General features: G+C 34.1%; 1 protein-coding gene across 1 annotated transcript in view; it reads right to left on the reverse strand.

Annotated features, from left to right (window-relative positions):
• The window catches only part of LOC118192828 (adhesion molecule nephrin-like), a 534,505-nt gene that overhangs the window by 368,219 nt on the left and 146,621 nt on the right, over positions 1–19,665 (reverse strand). The window contains exon 4 of the mRNA XM_085817751.1: positions 13,390–13,593. Within this exon, the coding sequence (XP_085673877.1) occupies positions 13,390–13,593 (204 nt within the window). The remainder of the gene's footprint in view (positions 1–13,389; positions 13,594–19,665) is intronic.

Raw genomic sequence — 19,665 nt, forward strand, 5'->3', positions numbered from 1 at the left:
ACAGTATTTCTGAAGATCATGAACTGACCCACTTGCGCCACGGCTACTTTTCTTCTACTTTCCCTTCTTTGAAATAAAGACACTCATATCTACACGTTTTGCTATTTTCAACCTACTTTCTATGCCTCCGTGCCCTTTCCGTAAAGATATTATTATTTGAAAATACACTTCTATTGCTATTTCCACTCGCCGCTGAAGCAGAAATAGGTCTAGTGCCAGTATTGTACGTGACGAAACACAAAGTGCGATAAAAGTTTCCCGAGATGAAAAGAATAAGATGAATAATAATAATAAAAGAAGGAACACGAATCTAAATATTTTATTCCCCAGATATGTCTTTTTTAAAAAAAATCTTTTTAATATTCGAAGGAAGGTTCATATAAAGCAGAATATTTTTCGTTTTATTTTTATAGCTTTCTTTTAATACCTGAACAAAGGGTTTCACCTGGCGTTCATTCAAATTTCACGTGGACGGAATTTAATGGTAGACGTTAGGATATTCAGAGTTAGTACAATGACTCTAAGCCATTTTAAGATTTATGTGCCTACGTTTCCTCAAGGAAATTAAATTTCACTAATAAACCGCTTTGAAATAAATTTAGCAATAAAAATGGTTCCAACATCTGAAAAAGGACGTCATAAAATATGAAATTTCATTACTGTCAGGAAAATAACACCCAGAGGAGAACCACCAAAAAGGAATTAATTGGCAGAAGGAATATCAGAGAAGTTTCCATGACCAATTTAAAATAAATATTATTCTTCCCCTTTCATAATTTGTATGTGTAATACGTATTAAAGTCTTTTATTACCTTGTAAGATTAAATCTAAGGTAATATATTTCTTTGATTAAAATAACATTTATTTTTTCTTTGTAAATGCAATTAAACTTTGAAGACAGACGACTTTATTGATGAAATAAAAATATTAATAAACACTAATACTGATAATATTTCATCTGCATTAGCAACATGATGTTGTAATCATGCAATGAGTTCATTAGTTAATTTAGTATTATGCTGTCATAATCAGAATATTTTAAAATGAAATTTGGAACTCAAATTAAGGATTTATTATTGCGAATGCCGAAAGGATATATATTAAATTAAAATAAATTCATAATAATTTCTGATTATATTTTCTCGCATCTGTGAAGTTATTACGCTTAAGCATTCACTCATACATGACTAGAATAAATGTTGAAATGTATTCTTTCAAAAGGCACATCAGTTCAAAAATAATTTTATTTAATTTCCATTTGCAAATAAAATCAAATCTCTCTTTTACTGTAGATCATTTGAAGAAATTGTATAAATACCCACCACTCAAAATGTCATAGTTTAAACAGAATTGGAGAAGGAGGAGGTACAAGCTTTGTCTTTTTTGCCAGGTAGTCTAAAATTGCGACGGTAACCAGTAATCCGGTTGGGCCGCTGCAGTAGTATTGGAATGTAATAGAAAATCATAATATTGTACTAATATTATATCATTACGCTATATGTATGTCCTTGTATATCAGCATTGCATTGCAATATATATGTTAAGTGCTTATGTTATGAATTGTATACACTTAACTTATTGCACACACACAGGTGCGCTTTTTTAACATTTTGTTTGTTACATTTATTTCTTAAATATTATGGTCTTCGCATTTAAACCACAAAATTCAATTCAACAGCAATATCACAAAATAATTTAAAAAGAGTATACCTTTGGAATTTCCGATACACAGTCTCCCGCGCTCGAGATAAAAATGTTTTTCTTTCGTAAAGCGTTGCCATTGCTCGCTTTGAAATCGTTGATTTTGTTAATCAAAACTCATAAATGCTTTACAAAATATGAAATAGATAATAAAATAAATTCCAAATTCGGGTTTCCAGATGCTCATATTCGGGTGGAGACGTACGTTACTCAGAATTAGATGGATGTAGGTACAGTTGTTTTACCACAGTACGAGAAACATACATACATTCATAATACATTCATAATCTTCATTTATACATACATTCATAATCTAATTCATACATACATTCATAATCTAACATACATTCATAATCTTCATTATTTGTTGCTCTTGTTGTCTTGGCCATATGGCATGGAACAATGTTTGCCAGAGCCTACTTCGAAGAGAGGCTAAACTTCTATTTTCCATTCCAAATTTTGAGGGAATGCATCCCGGGGCGGGGGATTCGGGGTCTCCAAACCCTCTCCTCTCCCACCAATCCACACGAGAGGACTTTAGATTCGCCGCAGACTTAAAGTGCATGCCGCAGCGACTCTATACATTTACAAACATCCATGGCCTCTCCGGGATTCGAACACGTGCCCTTCGGTACCGTAGTAGGCGCTTGATATAAGAATCTTATATATATGCGGCTTAAGTGTTTGTTTATTGGTTGTTTGCCTAACTGTAAATTGTTTTATTCCCCGTGCAGTGCAGCGCGTGACGAATATTATGAGAAAGCTAAACCGAAAAAATTAAAAATACAAGAGCACGCGCATTTAACATTTAATAAATAAATTTAACATCTATATATAATAGAATTCAGAAATATGCAACCGACAAAAACCGGCAACGATGAAAAAACAAATAAGTATCTATATTATATGCGGCTTAAGTGTCTGTACGTCGCCGATAGTTTATGGGTTGCTTGCGTAACTGTACTAGCCAATGGGTGAAGTTGCCACGGCACAGGGTTACCGTTTCAATTGAGACGTATTTTTACCTGAGCCTGCATTTGGACACAGTCAACTTTATGTTGCCTGTTCAAGAGTTCGTGAAAGAACGGACGTAAAATTAAAAATAATGGATGGTCCCCTGCAAGGCGGCTTAAAAATGATGCAAAGATCTACACAAGAAATGTTGTGTACAAAGAGATCTTTCACGTGTGAATTAACATTTTATTATTTAAATCAACTTTATTTATTGAGCTAGCGATGGCTCTTAAGAAATACCACCAGTGGCTTCCTTCATTGTACTCAACTTTAAGCAGTTAAGCAAGTAGAAGGGGGAAAACCCGTGGGGCATTAAGCAAAGGGGCGTCCTCGCCGCCTGCCCTGGGTTATTCAGTTTCAATTAGCAGACACCTTTGCACAAATGATTGTAATTACAATTTATAATATCTAGAACAGAGGCCATTTCGTATGACCGCGGGGCTTTCTAGTATCATAAAGTCTTCATTATTTAATTTCTTTAAACATAATACAGGACTCTAATATTTGGTGGCAGCAATTTAAAAAGTGATTCGCTGTTTGTAGTTAATCAACGCCAAATGCCATAAAGAAATTAATAGCCCTTCTGGGCAGATTTCTGATTTGAATTAAAAAATAACAATTTGGGCTAATAATAATTTGCTCTAATGAATGAATATCTTTGGCAACAGATACAATTAAATGTCTCTCGTTTTCTAAAATGGAAGTCCCAAATGATTAGCAATACTAAAAAATTAATTTTTGTCTTCTTAATTTTCTTGCAATGTAGAAAAATATGATTGGACTTTTAGTGTTTTTAACTATGTGTAAAGAAATGGTTCATCAATTTATGCATAAAATAAGAAACGTAGAGCTAAAATTAGATAATAATATCATACATTAATAATATCATACAGTGAGATAATAATATCATACAGTGTGACAAGTATCCGTCTTCTCCTAACTAATGTATAAAGGTCCTTTTCTCTCCTGAAGTTTTACATTTGACGAGAAAAAAGACATCCGAATGAAAATGGAATATATAGCAGCAGCAGGTCTAGACACCTATACATTGAAAAAGGTTTTCTGTCTTTAATGCTTGCGTGGGTTCGGTTTTTAAACTTCGCCACATTTCAAATCAGTACACACATATGCGTCGCTATCGCCTGCAGTTTATTCGGGAATTCGCAGTTGCTTCATACATTTGTATTGAAAATTATTTCCAGATGAATATTGCATGTAGAGACGGAGGAAAATCGATGTAGCGCGTGAAACCGCTCACATGTTATTTTACATTGCGGTGTATAGAAAGGTAAAATGTGTCACAGCGAAGGTATTGTAATTGAACGGAAAGTGAAAAATGTGTTTCAAATGCATGGAATGCAAGGATTCAAAAAATAAAATGTAAGCAAAAAAGCTTCCAAGGAAATTCTTTTTTTTGTGTGTGTGTGTGTGGGGGGGAAATGTTAAGTTTGTTGGGAAAGGTTATATTCGGTGTCCGTTGTGAAATGTATTGAATCTTACATTTAGCATGAGATATTTCGTATAACATTTAGTATATAAGAGATTATTAAAGTGACAAAATCAATCGCGAACAACACATTTTTTACGACATTTTTATTTTACTTTACAAATGTTAAAATAATTGTTTGTTCATAGGATACTGATACATTTCTAGAAAATCTAGTAATTATTCTTTGAAACTCCTTATATACTGCTACGAAATGTACAGGCGCGGTAAGATGGCTTCCCCGCAAAGCAGTTTTAGGGTTGCCATAAAATGACAAGGGACGCAGGGTTGTCACATTTGGCGACATTTGTCGACAAAATTGGCGATATACTATGGACTGTTGGAGAACCTTCTGGAACGAATTCTTACCGGATTAGGCCTCTCGAACACAAGCCGAAAACTATATAAACACTGAAGCCCCGCAGTCAGTTAGTGAGTGTGTGCCTCGTCTAGCGAGCTGATAGTCTTTTAGTGCGTCGGTCGAGTTTTGTCATAGACTGTGCTGAGTCGAAAGCTATACTCTTGTGTATCGTCGAGTGCATCGCGTGGAGAGTCAAGAGAGTATGTGGAGTTCCGAGCACGACCAAGCAGAGTTGGGAGCTGTACTCGGGTGCTTTGCAGTGAAGCTGTTATTGACCGACAGTGTGAAGGTTGTGTCGTTGAACATGTCAGCGTGTTTATAACAGTTCGACGACTGTAAAACTGATTTTGGAGCTATCTGATTAATATTGGTAAATAAAGTGTGTTTCGATACTTGATCAAGTGTCGTCGTTATTCACTCCATATCTACAAACCCCGTACGAACGTGAAGGAAGAAAATAACGTAACAATACTTATATTTGAGGAAAGTTGAAACAAAATGTTAGTTAAAAATTTAAATTTATGGAATACACACTAAGCTAGAGAAATCTGATCTTGAAATCAAAAGCTACAAGATTCTTAACGGTTTGTGAAACTAATTAATAGTACTAATTAAAACCAGCGCAGATAATCAAATGATATACATTTAGTATATTTTAAAACCGAGGAATGAATGTAGTCTTCATTTGGAAAACTTGGCCACTTAACGTTGCGACTAACTCACCAGCAGCCGCTCGGTAAAGTTCCTGAACACCGGTAGGTTGGTCCAAGGCTCGAACCTGCAAAAAGGCTAACTGCATGGGCCTTTTTGTGTTTTTCCCCATGTGTGTGTGTGTGTGTGTGTGTGATTATGGCAAAGCCTCGAGGGCTATCTGCCTAAGGGAAGGAATGCCTTCGCGGAGGCTCGTATACACGTTACACATGGGGAAAACCACCATTGCCCATGCAGCCAGCCCATGCAGCCAGCCCGTTCGCGGGATTCGAACCTCGGATAGAATTGCCAGTGTTCAGCGTCTTTACCGCTCGGCCGCTGGTGGGCGTTTTCAAAGGGATTTATGATTGATGGTCAAAGGGATTTATCATTGAAAATTTTAATTTTAAAACCCTTTCTTTTCAATTCTTGTTTCCTTTTACAAAACCCTACCAAGATATGTTTTAGAATCGCGTTGAATGCAAATGAGTTAGAAGAAGTATTTAAGGAAGGTTCAACTACCATCGAGAGAGAGGAGTTACAAATTCATTTTTAAAGTTAATTTGCTTTTTTTTCACGACCATGTATTAAAGGCAAGTTTGAAGAAAAACTTTAAATTCGATTTTCACAAAGCAAATTTTTTGGCAGTTCCTATGTCTTGAAAATGCTCCATGCGACTCATTTTAATTCAAAGTGAATGACATATGGAAGAAACTATCTCGTTATATGTTACAGTAGAACTGTGTATGCATTTTTGGATATGAGGATATTAAGAAGTTTAAAGTTGTGATAATGTTTAACAAAGGGCGATACTTTTCCGAAAACTGGGTTTAAGTTCACAAAATTCCTTTTTAAAAATTTTTGATTCATCGAATTCAATAACGGATACACAAAAAATTTTGCAACTAACTTAAAGGAAAAATTAGAAAAACATATTGAAAATTAGCGCGCAAGCAGCATTTTAAATCTTTAATTAAAATAATTAATTATTTGTTTTAAAATTTTTTAATTTAAAATAAATTGAAATTTTGATCATATATTTTATGAACTGGTGTTATAATACGTATGTATATAAATTTTTTGTTGAAAAGACAAAAACTTAAAAAACTAATTTTTAAAGTCCACCGTCCCCTTAAAAGGGGGAGTATATAAGGTATTTTCTTCCTCCTTTCTGCTTGCCTTCGTGAGGTAACAGTTAGCACACTCGGCAATTATTCGAGAGGTCAAGGGTTCGTGTCCCGGCGAGGGCATTGCTTATTTTTCACATCTGTTTTCGAAAATCCTAAGAATCTTAGGAGATGAAGCACTTGTGTTTCGTGCAAATCTCGATATTCTTGAGACGACTATTAATATACACACGCTCACAAACGCATGAAAAAAATGCAGTTAAGTTTCAAACGTAGACTGCTCAAGGCTGTGTTATTGACGAATGCATCTGAAATGCGTGTTGCAGGCATTCTTACTTTAACAATCTGTTAGCAAACCGAAGCTACAGATTAAAACAGTTGCCTGCATTTATGATGTGGGCATTCATGCAATGAATTTCATTTTAGTTATTGCAGACAAACAATTCATGCAATAATATTAATCTTCCCTCATAAAATAATTGCAGCTATCTATGTTTTATAGGCGTAACGAACTCTCTGATGCGTATTACAAATTTCTTGAAGAAGGCAAACCTCAATGGCTGTCAGAAAAATATCAGTAATTATGTTCTATTAACACCCATTATTAAGCATTCATTTTTTTAGCTTAAGTTTAGAATTTTATAGTTTAAGCAAAGTTTAGGAACCATAACATTTGGAAGTCTTGTAGAGTCATTAGGGTATTTTGGAAGCACGCAAGAGGAAAAATATGCAACGTCTTCGCCGGGAATCGAACCACGAACCTCTCACTTACGCACTAAGCTTCAAAACACCACACCACGAAGGCATGCCCAGAAGGCGGGAGAAATACTTTATATAATCTCCCTTTTAAAGGGCGACTGGGGTTTTTAGGGGACCCAATCGCCAAATCCTGGGTGAGGAGAATCATCATCCAACACCCTTTTAGTTCGGGCGCCACTGTAGAGACATTAGGTTACTTCGAGGTCGGATATAAAAAAATTTTGCAGCGCCTTCGCTGGTAATCGAACCACGGACCCCCGAAACTCGCGTCCAGCGTAAAGGCCACCACATTACGAAGGCATGCGAAGAAGGCGGGAGAAGTACCTTATAGTCTATTCCAATGAATACATAAAAAATTTAAAATACGATTTAGAAATGAGAATTTTAGAGAAAATCATAAAGGTTCTAATGCTATTCCGTCAAAAGATAGAAACACTTATGCTTCATTAGCAATATTAGTAAAGTTGGTCCTGCGGATCGTTTTGACTCTCACTGCATTCACATGTAGTACTAGTTTTTCCAATCTTCGAAACAATTTTCTTTTAGCCCTGTCATATCAAATAAACACATTTATTCCTTAAAGTAACGATAATGGTTATCGTTATCATGAAAAATTGAACTTGATAACAGGTTTATCACCCGTCAAGGAAAATCTCAGTTAATTTAGTTTAGTTAATGACGAGCAAATATTTAACAGGCAACAACTCTCTGAATATTTAAAGAATATACAGTGAAACACGCCTGTAGGCATCACTTGATCAAATTCTTTCCATAATTAAGTATTGTTATAGTTTCAATTGCTTTTAGCTAGAAGGTACAGATCTGTGGTGTCTATGTACACATGCTTCTAGAGAAATATTTCTTCGCTTTTCTTTCGTTTTGGGGCAGTCATAAAACTTCATTCTCAAAGAAATAGCTCAGACAGTATAAAGATAGAAAAATGAGCTAATTTTCTTAAAATTGAATGAATTATTGAATGTTGAGTACAATATTTTCAGTCACCTGCTTCTCTGAAAATTGTTGAACTAAGTAATATAGCTCGTTTATGTGATCAGAAGCTCAAATAGCATTGTGGAACTAGAAATATGTTTATGATTCATCTTATCACATAAGACGTACTAGAGATATCTATTATAATAGTGGTACTACTATTGTCGTTATTAAATGTTGATGTTAAAATAATAACATAAATAATAATAGTAGAAATTATTGCTCTTCTTATTAGTCCAAAGCGCCTTTGTCCCTGAAGGACTATTGTTTTCGTTTTGCGATTTTACTTTGAAAACTTTAAAAGGCTGTATCACCTTTTTAAATCATTGCCACAAAACACTATCACCCGATATTATATTTGATAAAATTAAATAATGAAGAATCTGCATAAATGAATGTTTCTCGCATTGTGATAAAACAACGGTACATAGAGCCATCCAATTTTGAAAATTGAAATTTTTTTTTCAATTTTTCCAGTTTTGAAAAGCCAAAATTTGAAATTTGTTTTATTATCGATTTGAGATTTTGTAACACTTCAATGAATTTTTCATTAAGAAACTAGACGATTTCAAAGCCAACAATGGCAACACTGTACGAAAAAAAGAGACATATTTATCTCCAGCTCTCGAGATTCTGTATCGGAAATTCTAAAGATATGCTCATTTTAAAATTAAATTGCGATATTGACGTTGAACATGATATTTAATAACACACAAATAGGTAACACACAAAAGATTAAAAAACGCCCCCTGGGACGTAATTTAAAATCTGTAACCTTTCAGATTTTCATTATTATTATTATTATTTTAATCTGCAGAAACTCTTAATTTGCTGCCAGAAGTTACACCACTGTATTATACTGGGCATTTCCAGGAATATTCCATTTTCTTGAGTAATCCGAACTTCATGATTATTAGGATAATGTAAATAAAAATTAATATTTTGTTTGTTTTTTCACAAATTGAATGGAAACGACATCAGGGTGATTTTGTTTGCCTGAATATATAAAAACTTCAGTTTTGTGCTCTTAAGAACGAGAATTAACGCTTTTTTTCTACTATTTGAAGAAAAGTGAAATTTAGTAAGCCTGGCAAGAGTTTCTTTTAAACGAACGAAAAAAGGGGGGAGGAAGGAGAGAAGATGTTTAAAACGCTTTTTATTTCTCCTAGTAGTTTGCCAACGTGGCACTCGGTAGTTTACAAGGGAAAAAGCAATTAAAATAGCTATTAATTAATTCAGAAGAAATACAAGAAAAGCAACACACAAAAATTCGTGTTTGTTCCGTGAGCAGTTTTAACCTAATACATTTAGATGCTCAGTAAAAAATATAAAAATGTTTTTAGATTTTATGTTACACCCGAAAGAGCATTTTCTTAATGGTTAGAAATTGTTACCTTTATTGATGTTACCTTTACTTATTAAATTTCATGTTCTTCGCACTTAAACCACATAAAATTCAACAATATCACAAAATATTTAAAAACTGCACAAAAGCATGTCCTTAGAACTTCCGATACAGACTCGCGCGCTGGAGATAAAAATATTTTTTCCTGTACAGTGTTGCCATTGTTCGCCTTGAAATCGTTGAGTTTATTAATCAAAAATTCGTTAAAGGTTTGCATAATTTTAAATAGATAAGAAAACAAATTCGAAATTCAAAATTTCTGCTTCTAAGTTCCCATATTCGGTTAGAGGCTACGTTATTCAAAATTTGATGGTTCTAGGAGCTTTGTTATTTCATAATGCGAGAAAGATTCATGCAGATTCTACATTACTTGGTTTCTTTAAATATAATGCATGGCAATGATATTTGATGCTAACAGTTTGAAAAGTGAATTAACGCAGAAAGTGAAACGACGCAAAATGCTGTTTTAAGACTAATAGCCCTTTGGGTCTGATGCATCTTTGGGCTAAAAAGAATTTACGTTTAACTCATGAAGAATATGTAGCACAATATAAATATGCTAAAAAATTTTATAAAATAAACATATAAAAATCTGTAAGCTTTCAGATTACGCCCAAAGGGGAGTTTTTTGTAACGTTTTGTGCGTTACCTTTGTAAGGTACCTCACTTTGGAATTCTAAGTTAATGTTGGAAGTGAGGAACCTAAGAACTGATAAGCGAATAATCGCTAGAGTTCGATGACAGGAAACAACAAGAGAGAAGGGTAACTAACCCTTTATTATTTCGATAAGATTTAACAAAACTCCGCCTGGGAATGTACAAGTAAAGCCCGCACTTTGGACTTGAACTTAAAAGACTAAGAATTAAACTATAACTAAGATTAACTAAATAAGTATAGCCAAAGCTATCAAGGTTCAATTAGAGTTGGCCCCTTCACTTATTTTACTACGAAGCTTAGCAAGGGCCTGAGTACGGCCGAGCGTAAAAACAGCTTTGAGAGAGAGAGCGGCCAAAAAGGCAGACGCGCGTAGTCCAGAAACTCTGATTCTCTCTCTGTCTCAGTAAGTAACTCCGTGGTTTAAATACCGCTCCTTCTCATTAAATATTCAGCAAATTCCAAAACTAAGTTCTGGCCGGAAGTAGTAAGTTGAAGTTAAGAATTTGACAGGAAAGGAACTTTAACTTAAAATTTAACTGTTAATAAAATTAACATAATCCTTACACCTTTATTTATTAAATATCATGTTCTTCGCACTTAAACCATAAAATTCAATTCAACAGCAATATCTCAAAATAATCTTAGGATGAGCCTATCTTTAGAATTTCTGATACACAGTCTCGCGGGCTGGAGATAAAAATGTTCTTTTTTTTTTTCATACACTGTTGCCATTGGTCGCTTTGAAATCGTTGAGTTTTTAATCAAAAATCCGTCAGAGGTTTACAATATATGAAACAGATAATAAAGCAAATTACAAATTTGGGCTTACTGATGAATCTATCTTGCTAGAGGATTACGTTATTCAAAATTTGATGGCTATAGGTTCCGTTGTTTTTCCCCAATGCGAGAAACACACATGCATTCATGCAGATTCTTCATTATTTAATTTCTTTAAATATAATACATGGCGCTAATATTTGGTGGCAACAATTTAAAAAAATGATTCGCTGTTTACAGTGAATTGAAGCAAAATGCCAAAAAGAAATTTATAGCCCTTCTTGGCAAACTGCCCCTTTAGACTAATAAAAACAAAAACAATAAAAACATAAAAAAAAATAAATAAATAAAAACACTATACTGTAACAATGAAAAGTCATTTTCTAATATAATTAATAAAAGGTTGACTTAACAATTTCTCCCCTTGCAAGTATAATATTTCAGAAAATGTAGACTGGTAGTTAGACAGTAAGGTGCTACAATTTATTGGAACTCAGTAATGAATTTACTCAACTCTTGGCAAAGCTCAATCTATTTTAAATAATCGGGATTTCAAACAACTTTGAAATACGGTTTGTGTAGAAACTTTCTCAGTATATGTTCCAATTAGTTCTGCCTCTTTACCAAGTTTCTAGACTAATTGGGATTTTATAGTGGTGTAAAAAATTATATTTTCTAATGAGAATAAAAAACATCACAAGAGAATTGAAATTAGCAACAGTCTCACGTATTTAAATCTCCTGCAGTAGCAAAGAAAAACAAATATTCCCGTTATTTAATCAATGGCTATTATTAAGTTATTTAATTTAAAATGTGAAACCTTTTAGATTTTCGTTTTCTTTAATATAGTTTTTTTTTTTTTTTTTTTTTTTTTTTTTTTTTTTAAATTCAACATTTTGCTTGCTTGCGTACAAGCAATGTGTTGGTTACATCAGTCGTCTGGTGTTACGATTTCATAACAAATGTACATTGTTTCATTTCCATTTTTTCCGTAATAATACTGATTACACTCGTAATTATTTCTCGTAATAGTACTGATCTCCATATAATACTGATAAATAGTACAATTTTGTTAGCCTAAAGGAGCTTTAGCCGAGAAGAGGCATTTCTCAAAACGGCATTTTGAGTAGTTCACTATAAACGGCGTATCACTTTTTAAATTCTTGCCAGCAAGAATTATCGCCTCATAGTATATTTAAAGAAATTATATAATTAAGAATCTGCATGAATATATGTATATTTATTACGTTGTCAAACAGAGAAGGTACCTAGACCCATCAAATTTTGAATAAGGCAGTCCTCCACCAGAATATGGACAGCCATAAGCCGGAATTTTAAATTTCAAATTTGTTTTGTTATCTATTTCATATTTTGTTAATCTTTTACGAATTTTTGGTTCAAAAATTTAACGATTTCAAAATGAGTACTGGTAGCACTGTACGAAAAAGAAAGATTTTTATCTTCAGCTCGCGGGAATTCTAAAGATATACTGTCTTTAAATATTTTGTGATATTGCTGTTGAATTGAATTTTATGTGGTTTAAGTGGTTTATATCTCTACATCCTGAGCGCAAGACTGTATATCGGAAACTCTGAAGATACGCTGTTTTAAAGTATTTTGTTATATTACTGTTGAATTGATCTCCGTGTGGTTTCAGTGCAAAGAACATGATATTTAATAAACAAAGGTAACACACAGAACGTTAAAAAAAACTTCCGTTTGGGCGTAATAGAAAATCTGAAAGCTTTCAGATTTTTTTATTAAAATATTTTGCATTATTATTATTTCTCATGATAATACTAATTAACGATTAAATAAGTTTGAGTTGGTGAAACGAAAATTGATTAGTGGAGCCCAATTGAAAAACTCCTGTGGAAAAAAAAAAAAAAAAAAAAAAATCCTGTGGGTTGGGTTACAGCCTACAGATATATGTTCCATGTATTCACTGCATTAAGTAAGGTTGAAAGAAATTTAGTTGATTATGGAGTTTTGAAATTTGATACTTAATACGAAGCAGAAAATGACAAACCCTATCGAGTTGTTTGTCTGTTCCTTGTGGATTGAATAGTTGACTACATGGCTAACAGTCTCTAAAATGCATGCGAAAAGGATAACCGCAATTTGTCCATTTACAGTTATCGAAAGTATCAAGAAATACACTTTGAACAGCCTAAAATTGTTCCGACAGAGTAAACAAGCAATGAATTTATGTTTATGTATGCTATGTTCTATTATCTTTATGTTAAAACCCCTAATGTATCTTCATTACTTTACGTGCATTAGAACGTAAAATAGGTCTTGATATACTATTTCGTTTCAAATTTTTAATGATAGACTTAATTCTATTTCCAGTGAGACTAAACACCAGGAAAAGTTAAAACGCTTATTATAAAAATAAATAAGTTAAGCAACTATACTTACAATTAAGGTCTAGTGTCACAGACGTGTGAATAGGGCCTGTTACATTATTGTTGGATGCTTGACAGGTGAGAACCGTCAGCAAATCTTCTTTTCTCAAATGATTAAATCTTAGTTCATTCTTCACAACCCCGTGTTCGTCAATAGTGATAGAACCTGGTAAAATCCTTGATCCTTTTCGCCACGTTACTACGGGAATGGGAAAACCTGCAAAACATAAAAAATTGAAAAAAACATTCAAGACGCGAAATACATAATTTTTTATTGTTCAGTTATGAATAGTAGCTAAAACAGTTTTGTTCCGTATTGCATAGATGACAGTTTTAAGACAAATTAAAAGATGTAGACAACATTCACAACTTCAGAAATTTTATTCATTCATCTTGTAAGGATCCTAAGTTTCACTAACATTTAAACAACTGTACTATCACTTCTTGGTTTCTACTTCCGGCCAGAATTAAATGCTTTAACTTGTTTATGCAAATTCTCTTGCTAACGCCCAAGTATTTAAGTTGTGGCTTTAGACAAAACTGGGAGAGAGAACGAGATTTAGGAAGCAAGCCGCTTGCCACTGCAGTTTTACGAGTTTTCACTCAGTTGCTGTTTGCCTTTAAGGCCAGAGGTTTAGCCCTCTTGATATTTGAAAACGTATTGTAGTTTCAGAAGCTCGGCGTACTACATACGTACCCTTTTAAATAAAGGCCAGTCTTAATGCTAGGCATTTGTATACTAATTCAAAGTTAGCTTGTAGTTAGAATTTTAGTTAGTAGTTTTATATTCTTACGTTCAGACTACAAGTGGTTGGTCTCCGTATCCCGAAGTTCGGGAGTACCTGTTAAATTTTTGAAAATAAAGGGTTTCATATACCCTTCCTGCTTGTGTCGTCTATTCCACACAATCTGGAACAGAATTTTAGTAAGTTAAGTGTTCTTATTCAGGACACAGTATGTTCCCGAAACAATTGAGAAGACATACATCTCCTGACAATCTTAAAATGCTAATTGTATGTTTTTTATTGGGGTAACAAAATGAAACATTTAATGTAATGCATCTTAATCAATAACGTATTGTGCTTCTAAATACCAGCATGCAAAAGTATAATTTAATTCTGACAACTTGCCATAAGCTGAATGTGTCCAAATATAGCAATCTGTTTTAAAGCACGAGTAGAAAAACTACTAGCGTGTAAACTTAAGGTATGCTACGAGAAAAAAGGACGTATTATAATAATCGACTAGGGATGATGATAACCACATTTTATCTGCCTCTTAGATTTTATGGGAAATTATTTATTATTTTAAGCTATGGAACCTGAAGCATTTCAGCTCACATAATTGTAATAATTATATTATACTCATATAAATGTTTTACATCAACAGCAGATGCAATTAAGGGTGATTAGATTTAAAGAAGGCGAAACCTTATATACTCCCCCTTTTAAAGGGCGACTGGGGGTTTAGGGGTCTCAATTGCAAAATTCTCGGTGTAGAGAATCATCATCCACAACCCTTTTAGTTCGGGCTCCACTGTCAGGACTTCTGCTTCTTCTAATAGCCTTTAGGAACATCACCGAAGTCCTGAGTAGGAACAGGGAGTTTACTTAAAACTATGTTGGTGTGAGTGTAGAAGATACGACAAAAATGGGAAGGGTTAAATTACCCTTTATTTCTCACAGATAAAGCCGATCCCGCACTTCTGGATACAAAGACCTTATAGTCTTAAACTTAAAAAAAATAAGAAGACGCTAACTAAATTAAATAAGAACTAAACTCATATACTTTACAAAGACTAGTAACGGGAAGATTGACCTTTTAAATTTTACGTATGTAGTGAGTAAAATGCGGGAAACTACAATACGTTTTCAAGTATCAAAGAGAAATAAGTTCTGTTCTAAATGGTCTTAAAGACATAAAGATATAATTCTAAGACACTATAAGATATTTCTACCACTTTCTTGGCATGCCTTCGTGGTGTAGTGGTCTGCACGTTGGGAGCGTATTTCAGAAGTCCGTGTTTCGATTCCCGGCGAAAGCGTTGCATATTTTTCATCTCTCCTGCTTCCAAAAAATACCTAATGTCCTTACAACACTAAGTCATGACCATAAAGGCACACGGGAACTGACTGAAAAGCACGCACGTGGTAAAGTAGCAAGAAGTCTCTCTCTAATTTTCCGTTTTGGCTAAAAGCCATGTCTTAAATACTTAAAAGTTTGCATAATCAAATCTGTTCGCGTTTAATGGAAAAGGAAAATAAATGGAAAACAAGAGAAAGGAATGGAAAATAAGAGAGGATAGCAGAGTTTTAAAATAGAATAAACGTTAGTTAAACATAAAATCCTTTCAACTGATCCAAACTATTAATTTTACCACTGCTCATTTTATCATAACTATACTATACTATGCTTATCTTATCGGAAGCACATACTAATTTTAAGTTTGGATTTACCCGAATTCTTACAGCAGAACTAATGGAACTACTAATTCTGTTATGATGAATAAACTGCGTAGAAATATATTGTTGTAAAAAGAAAGAGTTTAGAATGGAATACAAAAGCGTGTTGTTTACTGGAAAGTACTCGGGAGTTTTCGCAAGGCAAAAATTAATTAGTTCACCTTAATGGAGCAATTTCAGATTTTTAGGAAGCTTAAAATGAATCCCGCTTCTATTTACATCATTGCAACTAAAATGTAATGGGGATTTAAAATTATAATAAATGGGAAATATTGTTTGGGGATCACTTAGATGCTTGAAAGAAAAGTTTCTTTTTAGCACTCATAATAAATTGCTACCAGGTGCAAAATCTCAACCCCTGTGTCTTTAAGAAAATGCGTTATTTTAATTTGATTAACACTGCTTTATTTTTATTGTCTTAATTTGCTGAGTGATGCTGGTTCATGGTTGCTGAAAAATAAAACAAGGTCTAAATAAACGCATTACATCATGATTTTTATTTTCTGTCATAGATTAGAGAGGTAACAGAAGTTGGAAAATCATTAACTAACATAAATAAGATTTTGTATTTAATTCCAGATGTAGTTTATAAGATATTTCTCCCGTCTTCCTAGCGTGCCTTCGTGGTGTAGTGGTCAGCACGCTAAGCCGGTATTCAGAGGTCCGTGTTCAATTCGCGGCGAAGGAGTTGCTAATTTTTCATCTCTCTGACTTTTCCAATTTACCTAGTGTCTCTACAGTGGTGCCCGAACTAAAAGGGTCGTGGATGATAAATCTCCACAAAGAGGGTTTGGCGACTGGGTCCCCTAAAAACCCCAGTTGCCCTTTAAAAGGGGAAGTATATAAGGTATTTTTCCCGCCTAGCGTGAATTCGTGGTGTAGTGGTTCTGCACGCTGGTCCGGTATTCCAAAGGTCCGTGGTTCGATTCCCGGCGAAGGCATTGCTAATTTTTTCATCTTTCCTGCTTCCAACAAAATACCTAATGTCTCCACAAGTTTTATTTTGTTATTTAGTTTACAAAAGAAAAATTCTAAAATGCTACGTAAATAAAAATTTTAATAATCAATTAAATATACATAAATATAAGCTTTTTAATAACGTTTTAATGAAAATTCATACTGATAAACATCTGGGAGCTTGATAGCAGTTTTAATTTTTAAGAATCCGCTGTTATTAATTAATTTTTAGCTAATCATTTGTTTATTTTTAGCCCAGATGGGCTATTAATTTCGTTTTGGCATTTTGGGTTCATTCACTATAAATGGCGTTTCATTTTTCAGATTGTTGCCAACAAAAATCAGAGGCCTGAATTATAATTAAAGAAATTAAATAACGAAGAATCTGCATGAATGTTTGCATGCGACGAGATACTTTTTCAGCGGCATGCATGATACAGGGCGTGGCAAGAGTGTGCGGACGCCACAAGTTGTAGTTGACATTATGTAAAGAGTGGAACATCGTGCGGATATTAACATGGGGGAGGTTTCCCGTGCCGTATATCTGCCCCTCCCACCTGGCGAGAATTACGAGACAAAGGATTACACATCTAACCATGTACAGAAAGTGCAAGTCTTGATAACTGCAGAGTTTGTGTCACGTGTCGAGTTTGCACATTGGTTTTTAAAACAGCTAGAAGCGAAGCCTGATTTCAGTGCACATGTGTTATTCACGGATAAACGCACCTTTACTCGTGAACGCATTTCTAATACGCATTTGTAACACCCCTTAAATTTTTGCCCATGAGTTTCGAAATACCCTGTATATTATTGGACGCAGATCAGAAGATTTTACAATACTCCCTGGAGTTTCCTTTACATCAGATATCCAACGTTATAGTAGCATATGATCCTCTTTACATGACCAATCACAACAAATAAAAGAAATGTTTTGTATCAAAGTGTCTATGCGCTTCATCCTGTTAAGAAGAAAACAATACTTTTGCATTATTCGTATTTATGAACCTAAGCAGGCAGAGACAAAAGTGGGCTGGTCACCAAAATTTCATCATTGGTTGTACAGGTATATTGTCCCGTTGCACCAGTTCCTCCGAACGTAGAACGAAAACATCCCTGAGAGAGGTCCGTGGGATCCCATTCCTCTCGATAAGACTTTCGGTTCACCTGTATTTTGAGTCCGCTTTGCTGCACAGACAATCTACGCTTATAATTATTCATGCCTCCTCCGAGATTCGAGCGCGAAACTATCAGCAAGGCAGTCAACGTTACTATACTTGCTGCGCCTCGCAAATAAAAGCCTAAGACCTAATTAGTCTCACTGGCAGCATACACGTAAACATCAGATCATGAAATTCTACTTCACTTGACGTAATATCTAGAATGGATTTGGTTGAATTAAATGCTATAACTCAATAGTATCAAAAGACAAAAATGGCAGCTACGGAACTCATTTTACAAACTCGAATCACATTCTCTGCTCTTTGTAACAAAAACTGAGTGTTTAAACTGAAAGTTACAAGACAAAAACTCTTTGTCTTGTAACTTTTGTATCAAAACCTTATAGATAGTTAATCTTTATATCTTAATTAATTATGTTTCTCAAATTATTATTAACCAATTATTAACCAATCTCAAATTATTAATTACTTTAAAAGTTATTTATATTACGTATGACTGCCCATAGTCTTCATAGAACTTGTTCGCGCCTTATGTAAATTTTGATTTGTTCCCTGCAAGAGGGCGCTTGCGAGCGCCGAACTACTTGTATATCTATTGTACGAACTTGTTCTTCACACAGTCTAATAAACGCAATAACGAACGTTTGAGTCTACTTTCCATCCGCTAACATGGTCCGTCGTGAGCCAGCGCATTTCTTTGGATGATGTGTCAAGACAATTTTTAACGTTCTGGTATAGAAGGACATTTCGTGCAGGAAAACGGATTTATATTTTGTCTGGATTGTGAAAACAGCGGCAGGAACATGGAGTTGATTTTAAAGCAAAGGCGAATCATTAACGGTAAGTTAACTCGTTTAATTTCACAAGTAAATGGTTTACAAAATCAAGAAAATTCTTTTTCTGCCATTGAAGTGTACGAAAATGATGGTGGTGCATTAAGTGTTGAAGTGAACTGTTTAAACGATAACATTCTTGGTACTTGTTCTGACGCAGAGTTTAGTAAATATGAAATAGAAATGCATGAATTATTTTCCAAATTAGATGTATTAAAAATTACTTTAAAGGAAGAATCAAGAAAACTTAGTAATTCAGGCAAAGATATAATAAATCCTAATGCAAACGGCTTGAAACTTCCTCGCGTGGTATTGCCAGTGTTTACTTCTAATTATGTTGACTGGATATCATTTAGGGATTTATTTCTTGCCAGTGTTGGAAATAATAGTACATTAAGTGACAGTCAAAAATTGCAATATCTTAAGCTTTTCTGAAGCTGCTGTTTTACTACAATCAGTTCAAATTTCAAACGCGAATTATGAAAAGGCATGGGAAGCGCTTACTGAGCGTTATGAAAACGAAATAGAAATAATAAACGCAGCATTAAATAAATTAACTTCACAACCTGTTCTAAAACATGAATCAGCTTCAGGTTTGCGGAGATTAATTGATACAACACAACAGTGTATTGATACATTAAAAATCCTTAAACAGCCGGTAGAGCATTGGGATACTATGATTATTTTTCTGTTAAAAGGGAAACTTGATCATGAAACACTAAAAGAGTGGACGATGGAGCATTCGAACAAGAAAATTTCTGCTTTCGCTGAATTCAAGCGTTTTATTTTAAACAGAGCGAATGCTATTGCCTCTTTGGCGAAGTGCCAGAGGGAGAAGTCAATTTTGCCTTCTGAAATT

The sequence above is a fragment of the Stegodyphus dumicola genome, chromosome 5 (assembly GCF_044657685.1).
Source record: "Stegodyphus dumicola isolate Sdum_Otavi_A_Nest chromosome 5, ASM4465768v1".
Classification (NCBI taxonomy): Eukaryota; Metazoa; Arthropoda; class Arachnida; order Araneae; family Eresidae; genus Stegodyphus; species Stegodyphus dumicola.